General features: G+C 52.9%; 2 protein-coding genes across 2 annotated transcripts; both read right to left on the reverse strand.

The window, feature by feature from the left end:
* Positions 1-1,446: 1,446 nt before the first annotated feature.
* Positions 1,447-6,892, reverse strand: EBI3 (Epstein-Barr virus induced 3). The gene is made up of 5 exons (XM_068981336.1): positions 6,777-6,892; positions 6,024-6,159; positions 4,421-4,599; positions 2,770-2,927; positions 1,447-2,003 (listed from the first exon to the last, which is right to left on the reverse strand). The coding sequence occupies exons 1-5, from the start codon at positions 6,847-6,849 to the stop codon at positions 1,851-1,853; spliced, it is 699 nt and encodes a 232-aa protein (XP_068837437.1). The 5' UTR covers positions 6,850-6,892; the 3' UTR covers positions 1,447-1,850.
* Positions 6,893-8,162: 1,270 nt separating this feature from the next.
* Positions 8,163-25,477, reverse strand: ANKRD24 (ankyrin repeat domain 24). Its single transcript, XM_068981010.1, has 20 exons — positions 25,439-25,477; positions 24,340-24,470; positions 24,174-24,262; positions 22,866-22,930; positions 22,275-22,332; positions 19,976-20,046; positions 19,451-19,557; positions 19,088-19,273; positions 18,570-18,609; positions 17,626-17,706; positions 17,368-17,482; positions 16,573-16,604; positions 16,386-16,484; positions 15,485-15,557; positions 15,119-15,237; positions 13,393-14,916; positions 10,934-11,101; positions 8,699-8,824; positions 8,425-8,490; positions 8,163-8,240 (listed from the first exon to the last, which is right to left on the reverse strand). The coding sequence occupies exons 1-20, from the start codon at positions 25,475-25,477 to the stop codon at positions 8,163-8,165; spliced, it is 3,267 nt and encodes a 1,088-aa protein (XP_068837111.1).
* Positions 25,478-27,713: the final 2,236 nt, after the last annotated feature.

The following is a 27,713-nucleotide window of genomic DNA, read 5'->3' on the forward strand; positions in this document are numbered from 1 at the left end:
CTGGCAATAAACACAAAAAAACCCATTCGGGTCCTGGTCAGTGATCCAAAGACAATAAAACAGGGTGACATATGGAAAGTTAGGAGAAGGGGCTGCTTGAGATGTATGAGTGTCCTATAACTGCTGTAACAAAGTACCACAGGCTCAATTTTTTAAATTATTTCATGTTTGTGCTGGGTCTTCATAGCTGTGCCAGCTTTCTCTAGGTGTGGTGCGAGGCCTTATTGCGACAGCTCCTCTTGTTGCGGAGCAGGGGCTCTCTGGTCCATGGGCTTCAGTAGACGTGGCACTCAGGCTCAGTAGTTGCAGCTCCAAGGCTCTAGAGCACAGGCTCAGTAGTTGTGGTGCTTGGGTTTAGTTGCCCTGCAGCATGTGGGATCTTCCAAGACCAGGGTGTCAAAACTGTGTCCCCTGTATCAGCAGGCGATTTCTATCCACTTTACCACCAGGGAAGTCCTTAAGCTCATTACTTTAAAACATTTATTACAGTTTTGGAGATGAGAAGTCTGGAATGGGAATGGGAGGCAGGGCTGGTTCCTTCTGCAGGCTCCAGAAGAGAATCCATTTCCTTGTCTTTTCCAGCTTCCAGATGCTGCCAGAATTCCATGGCTGGTGGTCCTGCATCACTGATCCCTGCCACCATTGTCACATCACCTTCTCTGTCTCCCTCTGACCTTCCTGCTTCCCATCAATAAGGACACTTGTGATTATCTTGCAGCCACCTGGATAATCCAGTATAACTCTACTTCATTTTCATTAACTCAATGAAAGATCCTCAAACGTTAAGGATCCTCAATTCTGTTAAATTAATCACAGCTGCAAAGCCCTTTTTGCCATGTAAGGTACCATATTCAAAGGTTCTGGGAGTAAGGACATGGATATCTTTGGGGGAGGGGTCTTTAGTCTTTGCCATAGCTGAGGTGGTCAGGGAAGGCTTCTTGGAGGAGGTGACCTTTGAATTGAGAGCCTTGAGTGAAATATACAGAGAAGTTCCTGGGCTGAGAAAAAGCCTTCAGAACCTGGATGTGCAGCCCCCTCCTCAGATAAATCATCCCAAATAAATTTATGTCCACCTCCAGTAGGGCTCACATCTGGACAGCTTTTTTAAAAAATGTATTTATTTGGCTGCATCAGGTCTTAATTGTGTGCCATGAGGGATATCTGCTGCGTCATGTGGGATCTTTCCTTGTGGTGAAGGAATTCTCTAATTGTGGTCCATGGGCTCAGTAGTGGCAGCACTTGGGTTTAGTTGCTCTGAGGCATGTGGGATCTTAGTTCTCCCACCAGGGATGGAACCTATGTCCCCGCTGCATTGCAAGGCAGATTCTTAACCACTGGACCACCAGGGAAGTCTCTCTGGGCAGCTTTTGAGTAGGTGTGTGAAGCAAACTGCTGAGCTGAACAGGTCCCATCATTTCATCCCAGGCAGAACCCAGATCACCCCTACTCTGCCTCCCCCAGCCTTGTCTCTTCCTCTGCTCCAGCCCTGATCCCACATGTGGGAGTGGGAACTCAATGTGTGTGTGTCCTGATCTCTTTCTCCTCCCTGGGGCTCACGTGGATCTGTTGAAGGAAGGAAGAGTCCCAATTCTAGTGACACTGATCCTTTCTAATTAAACAACTAAAAAATCTCATATTCACAGCATTCTCAAAGCATTGCACTCTGTCAAAGGAAAGAGGGAACACATTCCCATTAAACAGATTGACAAACTGAGGCCCAGAGAGGCAAAGTCACTTGTCCAAGATAGCCCAGCAACTTGACTGTGGTGAACCCAGGCTGGATAGGTCCCATCCACCCTTAGGTGGATGTCAAGGGCATGGCCCCTCTTCAGGGGTGTGGGGAGCCCCTGCTACTTGCCCAGGGTCATGGAGGCAGCAGCAGGGAGACTCCAGGCACTCCATTCCCCGTAGTCAGTGAGGTCCTGAGCAGCCACCTGGATGCAGTACTTGGCTTGAGGCCTCACAGCCTTGACGGTGAAGGATGTGGCTTCAATTGGCCCCACCTGAGAGCAGAAGCAAGGCTGGGTCAGTGGGAATGAGGATACTCTGTGATCAAGCCTTCTGTCCCCCTGCTCAGGCTGTTGCTCTGGGACTCAGACACCCATATCCATTCTAAACAGCATGCCCTCTGCAGCCCCCTCCACGCCTTTGGCCACCTTCAACATCTTGCTGAGCAGGGAAAGACTACCCCTCCAGGGTCAGGCAGTTCTTGGTCAACCAGGAGCACGCCTTCCATATACAAACCAAGCCATCCTGAGTCCACACCCCCACCAATCTCTTTCTCCATCACTCACTCCTGTTCACGGCCGAGTGATGTTCCCATGAGTGGACGGACCACACATTGTGGATCCATCATCTGTTGAGGGCCCTGACATTGTCTCCTCATTTTGGCCATTGTAAGTAATGCTGCTGTGAACATTCATGTACAAGTATTTGTTCAAGATCCTGTTTTTGATTTTTTCAGGTGGATGCTCAGGAGTGGAACTGCTGGGCTGCCTTTTTAAAGAAATATTTATTTATTTTGGCTGTGCTGGATCTTAGTTAGAGCATGCAAACTCTTAATTGCAGCATGTGGGATCTAGTTCCCTGACCAGGGATTGAACCCTGGGCCCCCTGCACTGGGAGCTCAGAGTCTTAGCGACTGGATCACCAGGGAAGTCCCTGGGCTCCTTTATGTCACACACCAGCACCCTAAGCTGTGACCAAGACCCCAGTGCACACTTACACATGCTCTTCCCTCTATCCAGGAACCACCACCCTCGTCCTCACCTGACGGAATCGGGCAGCCCCGTGACGCTTGTAGCGGATCCGGTACTTGAGGGAGAAGATCTCCGGGAAGGGCCAGGTCCGGGGGGGCTCCCATTGCACCCACAGCCTCTGCCCAGGGAGGGGGCTCAGGCGCACGCCTTCTGGAGGGTCTGGTTTGACTGATGGACAAGCAGGAGGCAGGGTTAGCAGAGGGGATATTCATTCATTCATTCATTTAATCAAACGATAAATATTACTGAGTGCATGGTGATGTTCTGGACGTTAGGACACAGTAGCCCTGTCCTCTTGGAGCCCAGTCCCTTCAGGCAGAAGACAACAGACAAGAGGCAAATCTGAAGGTCATAAGGAGGAAGGAAGAGAGTTCAGGAGTGCAGGGAGGGGAGTGGGCTGCAATATTCTTTGAGACACAATTTACACACCAGAAAACTCACTCTTTTAAAGTGTACAGTTGTCGTTTTCATATATTCAGAGTGTTGTGTAACCATCACCACTGTTTTAACCCAGAACATTCCATCACCCCCCAAAGAAACTCTGACTATATTAGCAGTCACCCTCCATTCCTCACTCCCTAGACCCTGACAACCAGGAACCCACTCTCTGTGTCTGTGGATTGGCCTGTTCTGGATGTTTCCCATCAGTGGAATCACACCCTGTGTGTCCCGTGTCTGGTTCTCTTACTGAGCATCGTGTTCTCAGGGTCCGTCCACATGGTAGTGAGTGTCCGGGCTTCTCTGCTTTTTATGGCTGAATAATATTCCTGGGTGTGGATGGACACATTTTGAGAATCCATTCATCAGTTAATGAGCATTCGCGTTGCTTCTGCTCTGTGGATAACGCTGCTACGAACATTCATGTACAAGTTTTTGTGCTTTCATATCTTTTAGATATATACCTAGGACTGGAATTTCTGGATTACTTGGTAATTCATGTTTAACTCTTTGAGAGTCTGCCAGACTGTTTCCTAGCAACCACTAACAATGTGTGATGGTTTGCAATTTAAAAAAAACGCCCAGGGGAGGATTCACTGAGGAGATGACGTCGGAGTTGAGGCCCATCGGAGGTGAGGGAGTAGAGGCAGATCGGGGGAGGACGAGCCGTCTACGCAGTGGGCACAGCCTGTGCAAGAGCCCTGGGGCAGGACTGCACCTGACATGCCGGAGGAACAGTGAGGAGGCCCATGTGGCTGGAGCAGAGTGAGCAAAGGGGAGAGGGGGACGAGGGAAGGACAGGGAGGGGATGGGGAAGGTCGTGCAAGGCACTGCGGGCCATGAGAAGGACTTGGGCTTTCACCCGCAGGGAGGTGGGAGCCCTGGAGGGCGGTGAGCAGTGCAAGGATGGGACCTGACTATAGTGCTCACAGGTGCCCTCTCGTGGCTGCCTCAGGAAGCACAGATGGATGTGAGGGCGGGAGTGAGGGAAGGCCCGAGATCGGCCACAGGGGTCCAGGTGGGCGATGATGAAGGCTGGACCAAGTAGGGGCTCCAGAGAGGGAGAGGTGGGCTGATTCTTGGTCAACTGTGAAAGTGGATCCCACCGAATCCGTATGGATAGACAGGATCTCATCCTGACAGGTGGGAGGTGAGCCTGTTGTTGGGGAGGAATAGGAGGAAGGTAGGGGGCCCTCCATACCCCCACCTCGACCCCTACTCACTGATGTGCTCTGGGACAAAGGGCATGAAGCTGCTGCTGACACCGCTGGGGTGGACAGCTGTGATGTTGAGCACATAGGGCACCATGGAGAACATCTGGACGTCAGGGATGACACAGCTGGTGGCTTCTGGTGTCGGCTGGAGACAGGGCCAGCTTTCCCCATGGGCTGCCACGCCGAGCCTGTACATGGAAGGGGTGCTGTGAGGATCCTAGCACTTCCTGCTGGCCCATCTGTGCCCTGACCCCACGTGAGGACAGCAGGTCCCGGTCTTGGCTGTGTGACCCTAGGGGGTCCCTCAACCCAACATCACAGAACTTGGGTGACCCAGGGTCGGAGGGAATACCCCACTGGAAGGTGCTAGGGTCTAGGCTATAAAGCTTTCTAGAATGTCAACACTCCAGCCTTAGAATGCCAACATTCCCAGGTCTATGATTCACAGATTCTGGACTCTGGAATAATGATTCCAATTCTCTTGAGTTCTGGCAACCTTAGATTTCAGACTCTAGAGACTGGAGTTCAACACCACCCACAGAACCTTCCACAGCATCCAAAATGTTCTGCTTCTGCAGTGTGGATGTGAAGTGCAGCCAACGCAACTGAGTGGGACTTTTATCTAATCTACGTGTTTCCTTGGTGGCTCAGATGAAAAAGAATCTGTCTACTATGCAGGAGACCTGTGTTCTATTGCTGGGTAGAGAGGACCTCCTGGAGAAGGAAATGATAACTCACTCCAGTATTCTTGCCTGGGAAATGCCATGGATAGAGGAGCTTGGAGGGCTGCAGTTTCTGGGGTCCAAAGAGTCAGCTACAACTGAGTGACTAACACTTTCTGCTTTCTTTCTAATCTACATGAAGTTTCTAGTTATCAGAAAGCTTGAGAAAGTTTCTCAGAACAACTCAGGTGTATGAATCTACTTTCCCAAACACAAATATTATGAAATCTAATTAGAGATCAATACTTTCCAGTGAACATTTAGCATCTGAATTGAAATGTGATGTATATACATAAAGCATCAATGGAATTTCCATGACTTAGTATAACAGGACTGAATGTACAATATCTCATTAATTTTTAAGGTTTTGATGACATGTTGAAACAATACTTTGGGTAATCCTATTCATGATAAATCAATTTCTAGTATAAATGGAGAAGGAAATGGCAACCCACTCCATTATTCTTGGCTGGAAAATCCCATGGACACAGGAGCCTGGCAGGCTACAGTCTATGGGGTTGCAAAAACTCAGATATGACTGAGTGACTGAATGTGCATGTTAGTATAAATTTAAATGTATGAACTCTATATAAGCATGTTAAATCACATTACATTCAATCATATTAAATGGTACATATTTGGAATTGAATATTTCAAATAAAATATTAAAACCAGTATCACCATTTTGTTTTTAAATTTTTCAAATAGGGCTTCTAGGAAATTTTACCCTCCACACATGGCTGACAATATGTATTCTAGGGAGTATATTTCTAAGGGTTGGTGCTGCTCTAGAATTTCGAGTGTTCAGGTTCTCGCTAAGTGTTCAGCTACCCTGATCCTAGGGGGTCAACCCAGTTTTAGTCCCCATGAAGCCCTCCAGGCTCTCTGACCTGTACGTGGCAATGAATGATGTGGGCCTGGTGGAGTTCGGAGGAGTGGGTGGCAGAGTCCAGGAGCAGTCCACGGCAACCGGGTACCTGGAGGCCTGGCACCGCACCCTGGGCTGGGAGGAAGCTACTGGGTGGCCTGGCGAGAGAGGGAGAGTGTGAGCTTCTCATTCACTGAAACTGTCAAAGCCTTACTGTGGCTCACCAGCCCCCATCTTGCTGCCAGCCAGTGCTGGGCACACAGCAGGCACCCAATAAAGGTTTGTAGAATGAATGAGTACATGAATGAAAGGCATTCACATCATATCCCATCCCTTGATACAACCTGCCAAGGCAGGAACTATTACTATTAGCCCATTTTCCAGATGGGAAAACTGAGGTTGAAGGAGCCACAGAGGGGACCTGGGGGTGGTAGGGACTTCTGGTGGGAGAGAGATGCTTTACTAAACCCCCTCTTTGTGATAGTTTTGTTTTGAATCACATGAAGTGAATGAATACAATTAAAATGTCTCTCTCTCCCAGCCTCCCTCCCTCCAGGCTGTGGCTGCCGCTTCCTGGTCCCCTTGGGGTAGGACTTATCTCTTTGTGCCTCAGTTTCCCCCATCTATGCAATGGGATAGTAATTCTCTCCCACCAGTGGGCATACAGAAGGCCTGTGGGCTCCCAGCCTACCCAGAATATTCCACAGCATACCAATCCAGTCCTCACAGTGTCCCTCTGCCAGGACTCCCTCCAACCCCTGGGGTCCACACATACCTTCTCTCTCGCGACAGAGTGAGCAGCCCACCCAGAGGCTGACGGCAAAGGCCAGGACGAGTCTCAGGGCCATGGCTACGGCAGGCTCTGCGCTCAGGGGCTGGGGCCCGGAGCACCCTCAGGGAGGCAGGGGACTCGGGTCCCACCCAGGGGAAAGCCCAGCCCCCTTTGGAGGCCCCCTACTTCCCCTTCCCTGTCTGACTCACCGCCCAGTTCCTGGGGCCCTGGAGGAGGAGCCCCCAGTCCCTTCTCCAGCCACCCCCAGTTTCGAGTGCGGAAGGCCCCTAAAGTGGGGGCAGAGAGAGGAGGCCACAGAAGGGAGAAGTGGTGACCCCATGGCCTTTCCCAGCAAAGCCTTCCTTCCGGCTTCAGCGAGGAGGGGGAGCCCCCGGGGAGGGCGGTGATGACAGCGAGAGAGACAACAGAGAGGCAGAATGGGGGGGCACTAAGCAAGACAGACTGACAGACCAGGGCGACATTGGATCACTCATCAACTACCGAGATGGGGACCCCGCCCCCCGCCAGCCGCACTCCAAGCTCCAGGCCACGGAGAGGCAGACACCCAGGTTTTTGGGCAGACATCCCCCACTGAGGACATTCTCCGAGGACCTGGGATGCCCGGGGAGAAGCAAAATGACTGCTGGATGCCGTGGAACCCCGTGGGACAGGCTGGACACAGGGCCACCTCCCTGCTTGAGCTGGAAAGAGCCAAGAACCCCCAGGGGATTTCAGAAGGTTAGCCCAGGAGCAGGGAGGCAAGGGTGGGACCCTCTGGGGACCCTCCCATCAGGAACAGGTTTCATGTGAGAACAGTGAAGTAAGATGTACGATCTCAGATTCTGTCTTCACTTAACGCTTGGATATATTGTTCACCATGAACTCCGGGGCACCCATTCTGACTTTTCAAAATACTGCAGTAACTAGACTTCTCTGTTTGTCCAGTGGTTAGGGTTCCGAGCTTCCAATGCCGGACACAACTGCAGCTACTTAGCACAGCACAGCACAGTGTCCATCTTGGGGACTGAGTCCTCCCTCACTCTCCTCACCCTAATCCCTAATCCCTGCTCTGGGCCACTCCCTCCCCTCCTTGCAGTGGGGCCCAGCAATCAGGCCACACGACACTTTCATCCTCTGCTCTGCTCCATGAGCTTTTATTCCTGGGGTAGCATTTGGGACCGGACGTGGGGGAGAGAACTCAGATTCCCTGGTGGCAGGAGTCGTCGTGGTCAGCGCGGGGGTCTAGACTGCCCAGCGCACGCAGGGGCTGGTGGAGGCAGTGAAACAGTGTGGAAGGGGCCCAGGCTGGTCTCCAAGTGCGGAAGGTCAATGCATGAGTCCCGAAGCCCCCGTGAGAGGCCTAGGGGGGCAGAGGGCAGTACGCTGCTCTCAGCGGCCCTGGGCCTGGAGCCTCTGCATCTGCAGAATCTGACTCAGAATTCGCTGCACGTCTTCATCCATCTGTCCCTGAGCGGGGGGAGGGTGGGAGCAGAGGGAGCCTGGGCATTCTCTCCCACCGCCCCACCCAGTTTCTTTATCCCCCTCCCTCCCTGCCCCTTGCTCCTCTTCCCTCCACCAGCCTCCCATTGTACAGATAGGGAAACTAAGGCCCAGAGAGCAGCAGTAGTGCCCCCAAAGCCAGTGAGCTCACCTGAATGGCGTAGAGGAGGTGGCTCCTGTACAAGGCCACCACTGCACTGTGGTCCCTGGCAGCCTCCTGTGGGTGTAGGGGAGGGGAGCTCAGAAAAGCAGGACCCCCTCCAAGCTATGCCCAAAAGCCCCCTTTGCACCGAGCCCATTTTGATGGCACGCAACAGCATGGCAGTGCTGCTTGCTAAAATACTGAACTACTTTCCTCCATGTGCACTGCCTGCCTGCCCGTCACCGTCCAGGGACCTTGTGCCCAACAAGCAGGCGAGGCTCACCTCTAGCTGCTCCCGCAGAGCCTTCACTTGGTCACGGAGGGCTTCCACCTCCAAAGAGTCTGGGCTCCCCGGCTGGTCCTTCAGCGCCTCCTTAAGACTGAAGACCTCCTTGGAGAGCTCCGTGATCTGGGGTGAGGGCGGGAGAGTCAGCCAGCACCTGAGCCCGGGGTGGGGACCTGGGGACCTCTCCCGGGCAGCAGAAAGAGCCTCGGACTTCACAGAACCCTCCCTGCAGGCTAAGTCCAGCCCATTGGCTAAGAATGATTTCCACATGTTAAATAGTCAGAAGGTGGTCTGCTGCTGCTAAGTCACTTCAGTCATGTCCGACTCTGTGCGACCCCAGAGACATCAGCCCACCAGACTCCCCCCGCCTCTGAGATTCTCCAGGCAAGAACACTGGAGTGGGTTGCCATTTCCTTCTTCAATGCATGAAAGTGAAAAGTGAAAATGAAGTCGCTCTCTTAGTGACCCCATGGACCGCAGCCTACCAAGCTCCTCCATCCATGGGATTTTCCAGGCAAGAGTACTGGAGTGGGGTGCCATTTCCTTCTCCAAGAAGGTGGTCTAGGGGCTAAGAATCTGTGCTCCCAGTGCAGGGGGCCGGGGTTCCATCCCTGGCTGGGGAACTAGATCTGACATGCTGTGACATGCCGCAACCGAAGCTTCACGCTGCTTAGCTGCAGGCTGCAAAATCAATGATCCCTGGTGATACAACTAAGACGGCACAGCCAAATAAATAAATGTGATCAGTCGCTCAGTCATGTCCAACTCTTTGTGACCCCATGGACTGTAACCTAACAGGCTCTTCTGTCCATGGAATTCTCCAGGCAAGAAAACTGGAGTGGGTTGCCATCGCCTCCTCCAGATGATCTTCCTGACCCAGGGATCAAGCCCAGGTCTCCTACATTGTAGGCAGATTCTTTACTGTCTGAGCCACCAGGGAAGCCCAATAAATAAATATTTTTAAAAAATCATCAGGGCAGGGGGAGGAAATCAAAAGAAGAATTATATTTTCTGACACATGAAAATTATACCAAATTCACAACTCCATGGTCATATGTAAATTTTTATTTATATGTGGCCACGCCCATTCGATGCCAAGTCTATGGCCCCTCTTCAGTGGCAGAGCTGAGTATCGTGGCAAGGCAGGGCCAAAATCAGTGACCATCTGGCCCTCTGCAGAAATAGTGTACAGATCTTGGGAGTCTCCAGAAGGTGAAAGTGGAGACAGACAGAACAAGGGGGACAAAAGCAGCCTATCCTGGTGGGGCTGGGTTACTTGGGCCAGGGTTTGGGTCTTTCTCTCCCGTTGCCTAGTGGGAGATCTTGGGAATATGACCTAACCACTTGAAATCTGTTTCCTCATCTGTAAGGTAAGGAGAATCATCGTTCTCACCTTTATAGGTTGCTGTGACTCTGAACAGAGATTAATTTTAAGCTGTGCTGGCAAACAGCAGGCACTCAATGCATGCTGGGCTTTGCTGTTACTTCCGTGGATCAGAGGTTTTCAATCAGGGGTGATCCTATCTCCAGGGGATGCCAGGCGATATCTGGAGGCATCTGTTTGTCAGGACTGGGGGGTCTCCTTGTATCAAGTGGGCAGGGACCAGGGACGCTGCTCCACACCCTGCAATACCCAGAATGGTCCCCTACAGAGAATGACCTAGCCCCTGGGACTTCCTTGGTGGTCCAGCGGGTAAGTCTCTGAGCTCCCAGTGCTGGGGACCTGGTTTCGATCCCAGGTCAGGGAATTAGATCCCACATTCTGCAACCAAATCCCACGTGCAGTAATGAAAATTGAAGATCTTGTGTGCAGCAACTAAGGCCTGGTGCAGCCAAATAAATATTTTTCAAAAAGAAGAATGGCCCATCCCTAAATGTCACTAGTGCTGAGAGGGAAGGACCCTGCTATAAATAAACCATAATCCTTATCACAACTTTATTTTCAGTTTACAAAGGTAGAAACTGGGGCTCAGAGAGGTTAAGTGACTTGCCCAGGGACACACAGCAGGTTGTAGCCGGGTGACTGTGTGCAAAAGCACCTGGGGCTCTCGTCCACTGTCTCGAGGTGTGCTGTGTGACTCTGAGCCACTCAGTTCACCTCTGGGAGCCTGTTTGCTCAGCTGGAAAATTGGATGATTTCCCAAGACCCATTCAGCTGGGACATCCTTAGATTCCTTCCAATGTCTGTTGAGTGGGAGACCTCCCGGCAGAGCACAAGGAAAGGGAACCCACCTTCTTGTCCTTCTCCTTGGCCCTCTCCAGGGCCTCCTGGGCACGGCTCTGGGCCTGGCGTGCCTGCTCGGCCTCAGCTCGTAGCCCCCGCAGCTGCTGCTCAGCCAGGGCCAGCTGGGCTTCAGCCGCATGTCGCTCACTCTTCATGAACAGTGCCTCCCGCTGCACCTGCAGCCCAAGCCCACATGCGACTGTGAGGACATTTGGACCCCAAAGAAGCCTGGACCAAAATGATCCTACCCTTCCACTGAGATCTTGGGACATTCAAGGCCATTTGATGTCAAGGAATTCGGTCCAGGGGTCCTGGATTCCTGTAGGCACTAGAAACATTCTGACTCTGCCAAGCTGTGGGTCCTTAGACAAGTGACATGAGCTTTCTGTTCCTCAGTCTGCTCATATATAAGACAAGGATAATAAAAATCCCCATGTCACAGGGTGGTTGTGAGGATAAAATGAGCAAATACTCGGAAGACACTTAGAACAGTGGTTGGTACACAGTAAGTGTTGTGTTTGAGTTTGTGATGTTGTCACTATTATTATTAAAATTATATAATGAATGTTATTGTTATTATCTTTATTGTATCATAACTAACATTTTATTCTCTGCCAGTGTGAAAGTGTGTAGATTTCTTACAAAAATGAAGGAAAAACACAAGAATCTGGATGAAAAGTCAACAAATGTCCAAAAATTGTGACTGCATTTTTACAAAAATATCAAGGTTGGAACAGTGTTAGATTTGCAAAAATTGAGCCTGGGTTGATCGTTGGGCTTTATAGAAATAAAGCTCCAGGAAAAATGGATAATAATTAGATGTTTCACTTAGTATAGACTGGCTACACATTAACAATTAAAAAACAAAACAGAAAAACTAAGTTCAAATCAATTTACCCCCAAAATAAGTAGTCAAGAGAGAAGGTAAAATTTGGAAAATTAAGTATGAAGATGGGCATACTTAAAGTTGGATCATGAATTCTAAAAAAGAGATCAAGCTTTACTGGTTTAAAACAACATGATTTTGGAAATTCCCTGGCAGTCCAGTGGTTAGGACTCTGTGCTTCCAAAGCAGAGGGCCTGGGTTTGATCCCTCATTGGGGAACTAAGATCCCTGCAAGTGGCACAGCCAGAAAAAAAAAAAAAAAACCAAAAGAGTATATTATTGGAAAAAAATAATCCTGGCTGCAATTATTTATCACTTGTACCATCACTGTCCTAAGTATTTTACAGAAATTAAACCATTTAATTTTCATGTGAGGACTAAGAATTATTATCAGCTCCATTACACAGATGAGTAAGCAGACATATGGAGAGAAAAATGCCTTCCTGATGACAATTAATAATTGTGGCTTTTTATTCCCACATCTGTTTGAAAAAAAATTGCTGTTTTCTTTTTTTAATTTGGTTTGGTTTGCCTGTGTATATGTTTAAGGGAAAAGACAGAGTCAAAAGATACACCTTCAGGGCCTGAAAGATAGTCTCTTGGTTTGAAAGAAAATCAGCATAAAAAGCTACTGGGTTCAAAATAATTGGATCAAAACTCCTTATACAAAACATCCTCCTATTTGGGGGTTGAAGCATCAAAAACGATCTAAGATAAAAACGACAATCTCAAAACAGCTGGGTAAACAAAAAACAAAACGGGGTCAGTTTGACCAACAGAGAAAATGAATAAAGGAAAAAATATCAGAGTAAAAAGCCCAATTCACTGCTTACCAAAAGATGGTGAATATTAATTCCTACCTCACACCACACCCACAGTTAGAAACATAGCATAAATGTGGTTGGGAAATTAAAATAAAAAAATGCTGGAAGAAGGCACATAAAAACATTTTCACTGGGACTTCCCTGGCGGTCCAGTGGTTTAAGAGTCCAAGCTTCCACCGCAGGGGGACCTGGGTTCAATCCCTGGCCAAAGAACCAAGATCCCACATACCCCAGGGTGCAGAAAAACAAACAAATAAAAACCAAAACAAACAAAATGAAACTTCACCATAAACAACAAGGTCCTATCTATAGCACAGGGAACTATATATTCAATAGCCTGTGAGAAACCATAATAGAAAAGAATATGAAAAAGAATACACACACGCACAACTGAGCCACTTTGTTGCACGGCAGAAATTAACACAGCATTGTAAATCAACTATACTTCAAAAGATGAATTTTTAAAAATATCTTCCCGATCCTGGGATATGCAGAGGTTTAACAAACAGACCTCAAAACCTGGTAATCATCAGAAAACAAATGAGGGGTCAAAATAAGACAAAATGTTTTAAAAACAGAAAACACCAGTTGAAACACCGGGGAGGTCAGAATGGCTGCAGGGTTAAAGGTCCACCAGCATGGTCAAGTTTCTGCTGGACTGAAACCAATGGGGTCGAAACCTCACCTGGCTGTGGGATCCAAACAGACCACGAAGCAGCTGCCCAGTGTGCCCAGTGGGGATTCCCCCCAGGCTCACCTGGAAGACCTCGGCGCTGGTCTTCTCGTGGCGTCGCCCCAGCTCCTCCAGCTGCCCTTGCAACCGGGCCACGTCGGCCTGCAGGGCGCCCACGATGCGCTCGTGCTCCAGGCGGGCCACGCTGCCCACCCGCTCACGCTCCAGCTCTGCGCGCAGCCGGGCGGCCTCCTTGCCCGCGGCCACCACCTCCTGCTCCAGGCAGGCTGCCCGGCCCCGCAGCTCCAGGGCCTCTTCCTGCAGCCGGTGGTGCTCGGAGGCCGGCACGGCCGACTGGCGGAGCGCCTCGGAGGCCTCCCGCAGCTCTGCCAGGCCCCGCCGGGCCTCCTCGCAGGCCGCGGACAGCTCCGCGGCCCGGGCCTCGGCCGCGTCCCGCGCCTGGCCCAGCTCGGCGGCCGCGGCCCGCTGCTGCTCCCCTGTGGCCGTGGCCGCGACCAGCTGCTCCCGCAGCGCCTCCAGCTCCCGGCTCAGCTCTAGCCGCGCCTCCTCCCGCCGGGCCAGTTCTGCCCGCAGGCCCCGGGCCTCCTCCTCGGCCAGCAGCCGGCCAGCCCGGGCCTCGTCCAGCCGGGCCGAGGCCGCCTCCAGCTCCCGGAGACGGCAGTCCCGGTCCCGGAGGTCCTCGCGGGCCTGTTCCAGGGCAGCCCGCAGCTGGCCTGCGTCCCCATCTCTGACCCGGCTAGCCCCGCCGCCCTCAGCCTCCCGCACCCGTTGCCGCAGGCGGCCCGCCTCGGCTTCGGCAGCCTCGCACTTGCCGTGGGCCGCCTCCAGCTCCGCGGCCGCCTCCCGCTCGCGCTGCCTAAGCGCCTGCTCCAAGCAGCGGATCCTGGTCTCTAGCTCTGTCTGCAGCTTTTCTGAGGCCTCTGCAGCACCCGGGTGCAGGATGGGGCCTGTGAGGGCCCTCGGGATCCCGCGCCCCACTCCCGTGGCTTCTGTGCCTGTGAGCTCTTCTTCCACTGCACCTACCCCATTGGGCTTCGTTTCTGGCTCTTCTGTTTTCATACTGGTGGTCTCTGCTCTTGTGGCCTTGGGTTCTGGGTTTCCTCCTCCTTCTAGACTTTTCATTTCTGTAACCTCAGCTCCTGTGGCCTTTGCTTCCAAGGGCTGGGCTCCCACGCCCTCTGTTTCCGAGGCCTCCGTGTCTGTGGGCTTTGTTTCTGTGGCCTCGGCCATCGTGGACACCACTTCCAAGCTCTGTAACAAGGCTTCCGTGGTTTCTACTCCTGCAGCCTCCTTGTCTGTGGTCTCGACTCCATTCACGCTGGTTTCCGGAGCTGCAGTGCCGTTAAGCTCTATTTCCACTGGCCCATTTCTGGAGGTCTTGCTTCCCAGACCTTTGCCCTCCCTAGAGGCTGCCTCCTCTTCTGTGAGGGCCTCCCGGGCTTCCTGCTGCTCCAGCGCCTGCAGGGCTTTGGCGTGCTGCCTGCGGAGCTGGTCAAACTCAGCCTGGAGAGCGTCATAGAGCTCCAGAGGAATGACCTCGGCCGGGCCGTCTGCCTCCATCTCGTCCTTCTCGAAGTGCTCCAGGATCTGGTGGGGACAGGGGAACCGAGCAAGAGTGGAAGTGGCTGTGGTGGGTGTGGGGGGTCGCAGGGCAGCCACACCACTTTCCCTGTCCACAGAGCTAGCCACATGCCCACCCAAACCCCCGGGAAACAGCCCCTTGGGTCCTCAGACTTGCCCCCACCCCTCCCTCCTGGAAACCTTCTCCATCAGCTCCTGGTTTCCCCACCTGGACTTTCTCCATCAGCTCCTGGTTCTGTCTGGTGAGCATGGCCACCTGTTCCTGCAGCGAAGCCAAGAGCTCCTGGGCCGACAGGCTTAGCTGCTTGGAGAGCAGCACCTCAGCCCCTGGCAGGGGACACAGACTCAGGCCCCAGAGTTCCAGCCACAAGGAATGGGAGTTGGGGGTCTGGAGCTGTGGGTCAGGGGCCCCGGGGCAGGCACGCTTCTAGGAATGGCATAAACTGTGAGTGTCCGCTAGGCTCCCTCCCAACTTCAACCTCTCTCCATGCCTGTGGGTTAAAGCTGTGATAACTGGGGCCCCAGACATGGTGGGGGGTGGAGGTGGGCAGGGGGAAGGCAGGTGGGGTCTCACCTGGGAATTCAGGTAGCTCACCCTCCTCATCCTGCAGGGTGGCCACATCATAGCTGGTGTTCTCCCGCTCATTCTAGGGCCAGGGGAAAACAGGATTCAACCTGAGATCCTGCCCTCCCTCCAGCCTCCATGTCTCCCCCGTGAGTGTGTGATCATAACCCCAATAGCGAGGGTTGTATGTGCTATCTGGTATGTGGGGCCAAGGGAGGGATGGCAGTGCATCCTTGAAAGGGTGTGTCTGGGATTCTGTGTGGGGCCACATGTGTCTGCCTGGGTGCAAGTCCCTGCAACAGTGGCTCAGAGTTTGTAGGTCTGCAGTGAGCATGTATGTGCACACGTGTGTGCCCCTGTGGGGCGTGCACAGCGGCCCCAGCCTCTCCTGTGTGAGTTCCTGTGAGTGTGTGTGATTTTGCACTTGTAGTCTGTGGTGTGTGACTGTTTTGTATTTGTGTATGTGTATGTATGATTGTGTACCTGTATCTGTTTGCTTTATTTGAGAAATATTTGTGTGAATACATGAATTTGTGAATGTGTTGCCTAGGTATGTGATTGAATGAGAAGTATCTGTTGTGTGTGCCCAAGTATTTGTTGTGTGGGTGAGATGACATATTCACAGATGTGTTTGTTGTGTGTTTGCCTGTCGCATGTGTAAGACCTCATATACATAAATGTTGTCCATCTCTGCATGTACATGAGTATGGGTGACTGCAGGTTTCTGAAAGTGTTCACTATGTGTACGTGTGTTTGTTATCTATACGTCCTTACGTTTGTACGTTTGTCTGTTCTGTGTTTGCATGTGTGTGAGACTACCTGTATTAGTGTGGTTATCATGCAGCTGCCGCAGAAGAAATACCCCACCTCCTGGTGGCCCCACCCCTGCCTTCCTCCCCATTGGGCCCACCTCCAGAAGGGACAGCCTGCTCTGCAAACTCTCCACCTCCCGGCCCAAGCTCTCCTTCTCCTCCTGCTCCTCAGCCAGCAGCTGCTGTAGCTCTTGGACCTGCAGGGAGGGAGTGGTGGTCTCAGTGGCCCTCCAGGAGAAAACACCAGGCAGCTGGGGGTCCACTTCCTCCCACCTTCCACTCTACCTGTCTCTCCAGGCTGTGGAGGGAGCTGGCCTCTGCCTCTGGCAGCTGACAGAAGAAGTGGGGACTGGGCTTAGATCTGGGCTGGGGGCCCTACCCGGCCCACCTCCTGCTCAGTGACCTTCCATCCCCACCACAGATGTCCTCTGGCCTATTTTGTGCCAGACCCCCTTTGGAGCCACTAACTCATTCATTCATGCATGCATTCACTTATTACCATTATTTTTGGTTGTGTAGTGTGGCATTTGGGATCTTAGTTCCCCAACCAGGGATCAAATCCATGCTCCCTGCAGTGGCAGCACAGAGCCTTAGCCACTGGACCACCAGGGAACTCCTGTCTCCTTCATTTATTCATTCACTCACTCACTCAAATATTCATCATCCAATAAATACTTACTAGGCAGTTATGGTGAGTGAGGCACCATCAACCAAGCCTGCCCTTGTGGGTTCACAGGCAAATGAGTGAATATGAATACAATGTATAGTATATCTAATAGCAGTGCTTTGAATGAAAACAAAGGGGACTGAAAAGTGAATGGGGATGTTACAATTTTAAATAAGTTGGGTAGGGGAGGGGCGAGAAGGAATCATACAGACAGCTGGGAGGTGTTCCCGGCAGAGGGCACAATCTGTACAGAGGACCAGGCCTGGTATGTTGGAGGAAGAGCCAGGAGGCCTGTGTGGCTGGAGCAGAGTGAGTGGGTGGGGAGAGAGGGAGGAGGGGGAAGGCAGGGAGGGGAGTATCCCCCTAGAATGGCACCCACCCCAGGCTTAGCCCCAGGCCCGTGTCTCTGCTACCCCCCACCTCCTGCTTTCTTCGCTCCTGGTGCTGCTCTAGGCCCCGGATCTTCTGTAGCAGACGGCCCCTCTCCTGTCGCAGCCGCACGATCTCCTCGTAGGCATCCTGGTCATCCTGTGCTCCCCACCCCACCACCTTTACATGAGGCCCAAGGACTGCGTCCTCCCATACCTGAGCCAGAACTTTCTCCCCGTGCTACCTAGAGGCAACCCCCCCCCACACACACAACTCTTCCCCACGGCCAGGGCATCTCTCACCGGCATTGGGATATTGGTGGGGGGTTGAGGTGCCTTCCGCTTCTTGGGGGCCCCTTGCTTGTCATGGCTGGACACAGAATTCTGGGGATAGGGGTAGATGGGGGGATATGCGCGACATGCCAGCCTCCCACCCAAATAAACCAACACAGCCCACTGTCTGGCACTAGCCCCAACTCTGCCCTCGCTTCCTGGGTGATCTTGAGTGAATCCGTGCCTCTCTGGCCCTCACTTATCCCAGCATAGAAAGGGATAAGACCACGTCCCCTGAGAGTTCCAGATCTTATGCTTTATCCTCTGTCCCTTTTTGCACCCTGGTACTTTCCCCAGCGAGACCCTACTGTTTAAAATCCTTTCCCTGTGGAGCTGAAAACCTGTAGGATTGAGAGAAAGAGGCCAGACTTGCCTCCTTCCCTGACCACACCAGCCCTTATCAATCTCATTCCCTCTACCATCCCACCCCAGCCCCCTGATTTGGCCCCATGGCCCTAGTATTCTCAGAGTCCTGGTGGTTATGTTAAAGATGTTGCTGCCACTTGGTGGCAGCGTACCCTAAAGGTGTGTGCTAAGTCACTTCAGTTGTGTCCGATTCTTTGCAACCCTATGGACTGCAGCCTGCCAGGCTCCTCTGTCCATGGGATTTCTCCAGGCAAGAATACTGGAGTGGGTTGCCATCCCTCCAGGGGAATCTTCCCAACCCAGGGATCGAACCCACTCCTCTGACATCTCCTGCAAAGGCAGATGGGTTCGTACCACTAGCGCCACCTGGAAAGTCCACCCTAAAGGTAGCACTCTTCCAAAGAGGTCCTTTGAAGTATTAACCCCAAGTCAAGGGTCCATCTCTTCCTTCTCTTCTCAGGGAGCTTGGGTAAAGGGGAAAGGCAGTGTGTGCAGGGGGGTGTGGCGGTGGGGGGGTGGGGACTCACTCAATGCTTAGGGATCCATACCTGAGATGATGCCTCGCCCGAATCATCCTCTGCGAGAGCAGGGGAGAGAGGGAAGCAGGGTCAGGCACTGTGTTAGGGAATCCCTTCCTAGCCCTAGGAAGGGCATTTGTTAGCCCAGGGAACTTGAGGGATCTCCCAATCCCCCCCAGAATCAGGACTTTTAAGGTAGGAGCCATTTTGACAGAATGCTCATAGGAAGGGCCTTGCAACTCTCAAAAAGAGAGAACAGTAGCATCTCCAGAATGGGGCGACTGGGAGGGCCAATTCTTAGGGAAGGCAAAGATCCAAGAATAAGATGCCCCAGGAACACAGAGTTGACCCCTAGACTACTCTAAAAGCTCTGGGGCGCCTTGAAACTACCCTGAGCAGTGTGAGGGGAGCAACAAAACCTCCTATAATATGAACAGGGATACCTTGAAACTATCCACAGAAGGAAGCGAGAGAAAGAAGAGGCAAGAGACTACCTAGTGGAGGGAAGGGGGTGCTTGAAACTGTTACGAGGTGGGGTTTGCATACCGCTGGGTGGTGAGGGGCGCTGGGCTGCCTCCTGTAGGAGGTGCAAGATGAGCTTGTCCCCTGCCAGGGTGCCGTAGTGAGCAGCATCCTGGCCCAGCGCATCTGTGATGCCCGGGTGGGCCCCGCCCTGCAGCAGCACCTCCACTGTTTCGGGGCTGGCTCCCTCACAGGCCAGCATCAGGGCCGTCCTACCAGAAGAGGAGGCTGCTGAGGGGGCGAGGATATGTTCAAACCTCCACACCCTCCTCAACACCCAGGCTGGGTTGAGAGAGGAAGACACACTAGATCTCACACCCAGAGAGGTTAAGAGACTTGCCCAAGGTCACACAGCACACAGTGACCTGGCTGGGAGGGGAGAGGCTCACCTGCCTTGAAGGTCCTGGTCATTCGCTGCAGCCCCTTGCTGCAGGAGGAGGCGGCACAGATCCGTGTGGCACATCTGAGCTGCAATGATGAGGGGTGTAGTACCCAGCTGAGGGAGGGGGTGGGGAGAGCATGAGACAGGACAAGACATGAGAGACTGACTCTGGGAGGTTGGGAAGCCTGTGATGGGCCCCCTAAGTTCACTCCGGATCTTCACACTTTTCAAAGGGTGCCTGGGATACCTCAAATGCACTTTCCCCAAAGATTCCAGTACTTCGGCCACCTGATGCGAAGAGCCAATTCATTGGAAAACACCCCGATGCTGGGAAAGATTGAGGGCAGGAGGAATAGGGGGTGGCAGAGGATGAGATGGTTGGATGGCATCAGCCACTTAATGACATGAGTTTGAGCAAGCTCCGGGAGATAGCGAAGGACAGGGAAGCCTGGTGGGCTGCAGTCCACGGGGTCGCAGAGTCAGACATGACTGAGCAACTGAACAACAACAACAAAAGACTCTGGGGACTCACCCGATCTCGGGGATTCAGATGGGCCTTGAAGGAGCAGAGTATCTCTGAGCAGGAGATGCAGCCGCCAGCGGCTGGAGAAAGAGAGAAGGGTGGGTAGGTACGGCGAGGCTTTGATATTTTCTAGGGGCCTTCTGCTTGAGGGTGATTATTATTATTTTTTTTTTTGGCTGTGCTGGGTCTTCATTGCTGAGCACAGGCAGCAGCTGTGGTGCATGGACTTAGGTGCCACTCAGCATGTGGAATCTTTCTGGACCAGGGATTGAACCTGTGTCCCCTGCATTGGGAGGCAGATTCTTAACCACTGGACCACCAGGTATGTCCCTGGGTGTCATTCTTATCCTTTATTTCATGAGAAACTCTCACCTCCCCCAGAAGAAGATCAGTAACAAAGATATGACTTAAATTTTACAGATGAGGAAACTGAGCCCCAACCAGCTCCCCGGTCACTCACGGGGTTAGAGACAGCCAGAATGGGGACCCGGGTCTTCTAACTCCCAACCCAAAGCTCTTTCCTCATCTTTCCACTGTGGTTCTCTCTTGCATGCGTGCGTGCTCAGGTGCTTTAGTCATATCTGACTCTTTGCAACCCTGTGGACTGTAGCCCACCAGGCTCCTCTGTCCATGGGATGCTCCAGGCAAGAATACTGGAGTGGGTTGCCATGCCCTCCTCCAGGGGATCTTCCTGACCCAGGGATTGAACCTGTGCCTTTCCCGTCTCCTGCAGTGCAGGTGGATTCTTTACCGCTGAGCCACTAGGGAAGCCTGTGGCTCCCTCTTAGGGTGGAATTTTTCACTGATTTTCAACTATTTATCCCTTTTTTGTTCAACCGGTATTAACTGTATATTGACTACATACCAAACCATCATACAAAGAATGTTAATTTTTTTTTTTTTTGGCCACTCCACGTGGCATGTGGGACCTTAATTCCCTGACCAGGGATCGAACTCACAACCCCTGTAGTGGAAGCTTGGAACTCTAACCACTGGACTGCCAGGGAATTCCCCAAAGAGTGTTACTGTTTACTAAAGAGATCAGACCTCTGCTGAGGTTCAGCAGGCTTATTGGGATTTGATCTGAGTTCTGAGTTCTGATGGTGAAAGGGGAAGGGCAGAGGTCACTGCATGGACACGGACCCTGAGGCAGGGAGGAGCTTTGGAGGACTTGGTCGTCAAAGAAGCAGGACAGGGTGTGTATGTCCAGAGCCTCAGAGAGGGAAGAGAAGGCTTTGTGCAAGGAAGTGCTACTGGAAATGATCAAACTTTTGGACCTCCCTGGTGGTTCAGTGGTTAAAATCCCATGTTTGCACTGCAGGGGGCCCGAGTTCAATCCCTGGTCAGGGAACTAAGCTCCCACATGCCTCACCATGGCCATAAAGATAAAATAAGAAAAAAAAAAGCTACAAAAAAATAAATAAACTCTATGTTATTATCTGCTGTGTGCCCAAGGGCTTATGGGATTTTGTTTGCTGCTGTAATCTCACTGATTAGAACAGAGCCTGGCACACAGCAGACACTTGACAAATATTTATTGAATGAAAAAAACCAAGAAGCTTCCATAAAGTGAGCAAAGGTTTTGGTACCACTAGGTGGTAGCGTACTTTAACTGCAGGGAATGTTTCAACTAAATAAAACTCCAAAGCAAATGTATTTCGTGTTTTCCCTTGAGAGTCATCAAGTGGAAAACATTCCCAAACGTCATGGGCCTGGTGTACAGACACTGGGCTGGGCTCTGCCTCAAGGGGTTTGGGTCTCTTCCCCTCCCTTGGAAAAGTTTGGATTTCATGATTATGAAGACCTTCAGCCTTCCTGAGGTTCCCTAGGAGTTCCTTGAAGCAATAACCCTCCAATCGTCCTCACCCAGGCCTGGCATACAGTAGGCTGTGCTTTGAGGTCAGGCGGCCTGGATCCTCCCCACTTCCTTGTTTACAGGACTCAATTCCCTTGTCCGTCCAATGGTGCTCCAGTGGCTAAGAATTTGCCTTCCAATGCAAGGGACTTGGGTTCGATCCCTGGTCGGGGAACTAAGACCCTTCATGCTGCGGAGCAATGAAGCCTGAACACTGCAACTACTGAGCCTGTGAATCACAACTAGAGAAGCATGTGCACCACAATGAAGAATGATGCAATGAAGACGCAGTACAGCCAAAGAAAAAAGAGAAACGATAATGCAGAGCAAGGGGCTCCGTGAGGAAGAAGGTGGACTATGTCCCAGGCACGTCCCCAGAGCCCCAGGTAGAACAATCCCCAAGCTCAGCCTCCGGGAGCCACGGTGGCCAGGGTGAGGCTGGGCTGTACCCACCTGCATGATGCAGGGCGGTCCACCCACTGCTGTCCACTGTATCCACCGCGCAGGATGCCTGGGGGGAGGGATGGGTCATTGGAGGTGGAGCCATCCTTATTTGTCGCCTAATTTCTCTAGGAACGGCTCTTCCTTGGGCTCTGCTGTATTTCAGGCTCCTTGGCCCTTCCCCTCTCCCACCCACCCACCTGCTCTGTGGAACCCACTCCTCATGGGCCCCCATCTTGACTCTTACGAAAATTGGTGAGGAAGAAGGATTAGCTGGGAGCCCAGGGGCGGCTGGGGGTTTGGGGAGTAGGTGGGAGCCCTGAAAGTGGCTACGGCTAAGAGAGTATCCAGAGTTTAGAGAGAAGGTGGGGCTCAGGAGACATCCGCTTTTCAGAGTATTTCTTGGATATGGGACATAGCTGGACACTTGGCGAGTCTCACTGTCCAGGGGGTAGCTAGGACTCAGGAGTAAAAGGGGCCAAGGAAGACCTAGGATTCGGCGTGTATCTGGGGCTTCCATGAATTGCTGGAACTCATCAGGAATAGTCAGGGCAGGGGAGTATCGGGGAGTTGGGAAGTGTTGGAGACAGGAAAAGAAATGACCTGCAGTAGTTGCTTCAAGCACTCTGGGTGCCCGTACTTAGCGGCCAGGTGGAGGGCGTTGTAACCTAAAAGGGAACAAGAATATTCTAGAATGTACTAGAGCTTCAGATACTCAGGGAGCTTCTGCTGCCACCCCCCCCCAAAAAAAACCTGTGTCAATAATTGTGATGACTCTAGCTAGTCTCCAAACCCAGGTATTCTCAAAACCCTGCTAACTCCCGGGAACAGAGACTCTCCAAATCCCAGATGGTCTGCGTCTCAGACAATCTCATCCTAGCTACACTCCACATCTTTCCATTCCTCAAGCACTACGGTCCTCAGCTGCTCCCTCTGTTCCCCGCTACTCCCCAGGTCTCCAGCTACTCCTCAGGTCCCCGGCTGGTCCTCAGCAACTTCCCAAGAGCCCAGCTACTCCTTAGGTCCCCAGCTACTCCCCACTGTCTCCAGCTGCTCCCCAGGTCCCCAGCTACTTTATGTGCTGTGCTTAGTTGCTCAGTCGGGTCCAACTCTTTTAGACCCCAGGGACTGTAGCCTGCCAGGCTCCTCTGTCCATGGGGATTCTCCAGGCAAGAATACTGGAATGGGTTGCCATTCCCTCCTCCAGGAGATCTTCCCAACCCAGGGATCAAACCTGGGTCTCCCACATTGCAGGCAGATTATTCACTGTCTGAGCCACCAGGGAAACCCAAGAATACTGGAGTGGGTAGCCTATCCCTTCTCCAGAAGATCTTCCCGACCCAGGAATTGATCTGGGTCTTCTGTATTGCAGGTGGATTCATTACCAGCTGAGCTACCAGGGAAGCCCTAGCTATTCTATTAAGCTCAACTATATCAAAGTGCCAGCTATGTCCCTATCTTTGATTACTCTGTAAATCCCCAGTACTCCATACATTCTGGCTCCTACACCTGGCTATGCCCCATGCCTCATTACTCCCTGAGCTCCTGCTACCGCTAAACCCCAGCTACTCCATGAACCTCAGATACTCCCCTCAAAAAACTAAACTAGTTATTCTCATGCCCTCAGATGCTCCTCAAGCTCAGACACTCCTCTGTTTCTGCTGCTTCCTCTGACTCAGCCACTACCGGAGTCCCAGCTCCCCCAATTCACAAGTTGACTCAGTCGGTCTACTGCCAACCAGTCTCCATCCTTGGGTACTGCAGCCTGACATGCTCCTGTCCCCAGGGGCACTGAAGGGAACCCCCCTTTTCAGCAGGACACTGAGGCCATGAAGCAGGGCGTGACTGGACCCTCAGGCTGGGCACCTGGTCACAGTTCCTCCTCCCTCCCCCAGGGCCGGCGGGTAGTACCTGCCCCGTCCGTGCTCATGGCGTTGGCGCCGTGTGCCAGCATCACCTCAAGACAGCTGGCTGCACCCCTCATGGCTGCCAGGTGGAATCTGGAGGCCAGAGGTCAGGGGTCAACTGCAGGGTGGCCACTCCTCAGCCCTCACACCCCCAGGACATGGACACTCACGCGGACTTGCCCTCGGGGTCCAGCTTGGTGGGCACCAGCCCCTTGCGGGCGATGAGGGAGGCCACCCGCGTGGGATCGTTGTTCTCCACCGCCTGCAGCAGCCGCTCGTCACTTTTGCCCCAGTCCTGGCTCTGCGGGGCACACCCAGAGGGACGTGGGACTGGTGGCCACTGTCCCTCCCCACTCCCCTGCCGGGGCTCTGGGCTCTCGCCGCTGGTCCTGGGCACTTGCCTGGCGCCTGCCTCTGGCTGCCGCCGGCTTCGGGATGGGGCAGGGGCCACAGGGCGGGCAGGAGCCGAGGTCAGTGGGGCTGAGCCGCAGCTGCCGGGGGAAGTGGTCCTGGGTGGGGGCCTGAGACAGCATACCTCCAGCCTGGGTCCTTAGCACCTGCCTCCCCAGCTGTCCTCCACCACTGCCAGCAACCATACCATTAAACCATCCCCAGCTCAGCTCCCAGCATCTTTCCAAGAGGCTGTCCCCCAAACCTAGGTCCCTAGCCATCTCTTGGTGAAACCCGCCTTTCTAATATCACCTCACCACGTCTTCCTGAACTGCCCTCCAAAGTCTTCCCAAAGGAACCACTAAAGGTTCCTTAAATGTCCCTCACACTGTCCTCTGCCAGCTAGCCTTTTTCTGCCCCTGAGACGCCAAGATTGTCCCGCAAATGTCCTAAATGCATCTCTAAATATCTTCCCCAGATTCATCCCTCAAATGACCCCGTCAAATGTCCCCAAAATGTCCTCCCCCCAAAATCTTTCAGACGTCCTCCAAAGTTGTTCTCCAAATGTCAATATCTTTTCCCCAAAAAAGGTCAAAGTATCACCCAAATTGTCCCCCTGGATGATCCCATCCAAAACTGTCGGCCCAAGTGCCCTCTAAATTCCTCTAAGTGTCCCCATCTGTCCTCAAAATTGTCTCTCCATATGTGCCATCCATCCGCCCATCTCTGTTTCCCCCCCTTCCGCTGTCCTCCCTGCTTCGCCCTCTCGGGTCGGCTGGTGGAGGGTCTAGGCTCTGAGCGGTCAGGGGGCGGGGCGGGGCGGGGAGGGGAGGAAGGGCCCGCGCCAGCCCCCTCCCGCGCCCCCTCCCCCGGCCCTACCGCGAAGGAGGAGGCGGCGCACAGACACAGCTGCTTCATGGCGTCCAGGGCGCCGGGCGGCCGGGCGGCCGGGCTCCGGGAGGTGACCCGGTCGGAGGGGCCAGAGGGGCCGGAGGTAGGGGCCCGCAAAGCCGGAGCTCGGCCGCCCGGCCCGCGCGGTCTAGCCAAACCAGACGCCGCCCCTCCCCCGCGCCCCGCCTGCCGCCCCCCTCCCGGCCCCTCCCCTACGGGTGGGGGAGAGCGCCAGGGAGCGGGGATGGGCTCTGGGGGAGGGGCACCGCCGAGGCCAGACCTGACCTTCTCGCCACCAGGAGGCTGAGGCAAAGGGGGCCATGCCCCCAGCATCTCCAGGGACCCGACTGCATCCGTCTCCGCCTCCTTTGAGCTGGCCGGGGAATGGGGATGCGGGGGTCTCAAGTGACTCTCGGCCTGGTCCCACTGCTGCTGGGCCATCCGGGCTGTCACTCATTCACTCACTCATTCATTCATTCATCGGCCAGTGGGTCTTTTCTGCAGTCTTGACAAACCTGAATTTGAATCCAGGACACCATCCCCCACCCCACCCCAGTGCCACCCTCCACACACTCGCATTTACCACCTACAAGATGGGCCAAGATACTTACCTGCTTTGGATTTCACTTTCCTCATCCAGGAAATGGGTTTCCTATTAAACAGTACCTACTGCAGAAGGTTACTGGGAGGACTAAATGAGATGCTATATATCAGGGGTCCCCAGCCCCCCAGCCATGGACCAGTATCCGTTGGTGGCCTGTTAGGAACCAGGCCGCATAGCAGGAGGTAAGTGGTGGGCAACCAAGAAGCTTCATTGATGTTTAACTGCCTGAACCCCGCCTCTTGTCAGATCTGCAGGGGCATCAGATTCTGAGGAACTTGAACCCTAACCCTAAAAGTTAAGGTGGAAAATCCTGAGATTGCCACAAAATAGAAATAAACTGCAAAATAAATGTAATGCACTTAAATCATCCTGAGACTATCCCCACCCCTACACCCCTGGCTCATGGAAATATTGTCTTCCCCAGAACTGATTCCTGGTGCCAAAAAGGTTGGGGACCTCTGCAGCACATAGTGCCTGACACAAAGCAAGTGTGCTACAAACACAGATTCATTCATCGCAGAGAGATACGGTTGGACTGTCTGCATATCTAACCCTGCATCCTGGGACTCAGGACATAGTAGGTGCTCAGTTAAACCACTGAAAGACAGTGAGGACACCAGCTTTAGCTCTAACTCCAAGGAGATGGGAAGGTCTGTCTTCCCCTCATTCCGTTCTCAGATTGGGAGCCCCTTGAGAGCAGAGTCCCACTGAGGCCTCCCTGGCAAAGGGCCTTGGATCCCAGGGTGGGGTGAGGCAGTTGGTGAATGTTTGCTCAGTGAAGGCATGACTCATAAGCCAATTGCATTCATTTAGTACATGAGTCCTAGAGGGTGCCTGGCACAACCCTGCACCTTGGGACTCAGTGGTGGCAAAGACAGTTGTCCTTGCTGTCACTGAGGTCCCTGGGGAGACAGACACACCCATGGATTTATGAACCAAAGTGATCAAAGGGGAAGCTCAGATGAGCTGGAAGCTCAGAGAGGACTCTTGAAACTATCTGGGAAGTCAGGGAGATCCTGCAAGAGAGGACATCTGAGTTGAAACTTGAAGAATGGACAGCATTGGGGAAGAGCAGGAACAAGATCATGTTAGGGAGAAATCATGAAATAAATTGCGCTCCTGGACCAGTGTGGTAACTCTGCCCCAATCCAGGACCTGGGGCGTTGGTGGGGGGCATACTGAAGGGTGGGGCGGAGGAGAAGAGATGTTGTATAGCGGCCGGAGTTAGGGGAAAACAAGGCGTGTGGGATGTCAGGAGAGCCACAGACAGTTCCAAAAGGCAGAACAGTTCACTGTGTTGTGAATGAAAATTTGAGAAACAGCCAGGAAAAGGTGGGAGGTTGGGATTACAGGGGAGAGAAGGGATGTGTGGAGAGACAGGCTTTCAGGAGCCTGAATTTTTAACCTTAATTTTTATTTTTGACTGCACCGCGAGGCATATGGGGTCTTAATTCCTCCGCCAGAGATCGAACCTATGCCCCCTGCCTTGGGAGTGTGGAGTCTTAACCTCTGGACCACCAGGGGAGTCCCAGGAACCTGAATTTAAGAGCAATGGCTGCTGACAGGCACTGGGGCTTCGAAGACAGCTTGGCCATTGCATACCTGCTGTGTGATCTGAGACTAGCCACTCTCCCTTTCTGGGCCTCAATTCTCCCACTG

This window comes from Capricornis sumatraensis, chromosome 9 (assembly GCF_032405125.1).
Source record: "Capricornis sumatraensis isolate serow.1 chromosome 9, serow.2, whole genome shotgun sequence".
NCBI classification, from domain to species: Eukaryota; Metazoa; Chordata; class Mammalia; order Artiodactyla; family Bovidae; genus Capricornis; species Capricornis sumatraensis.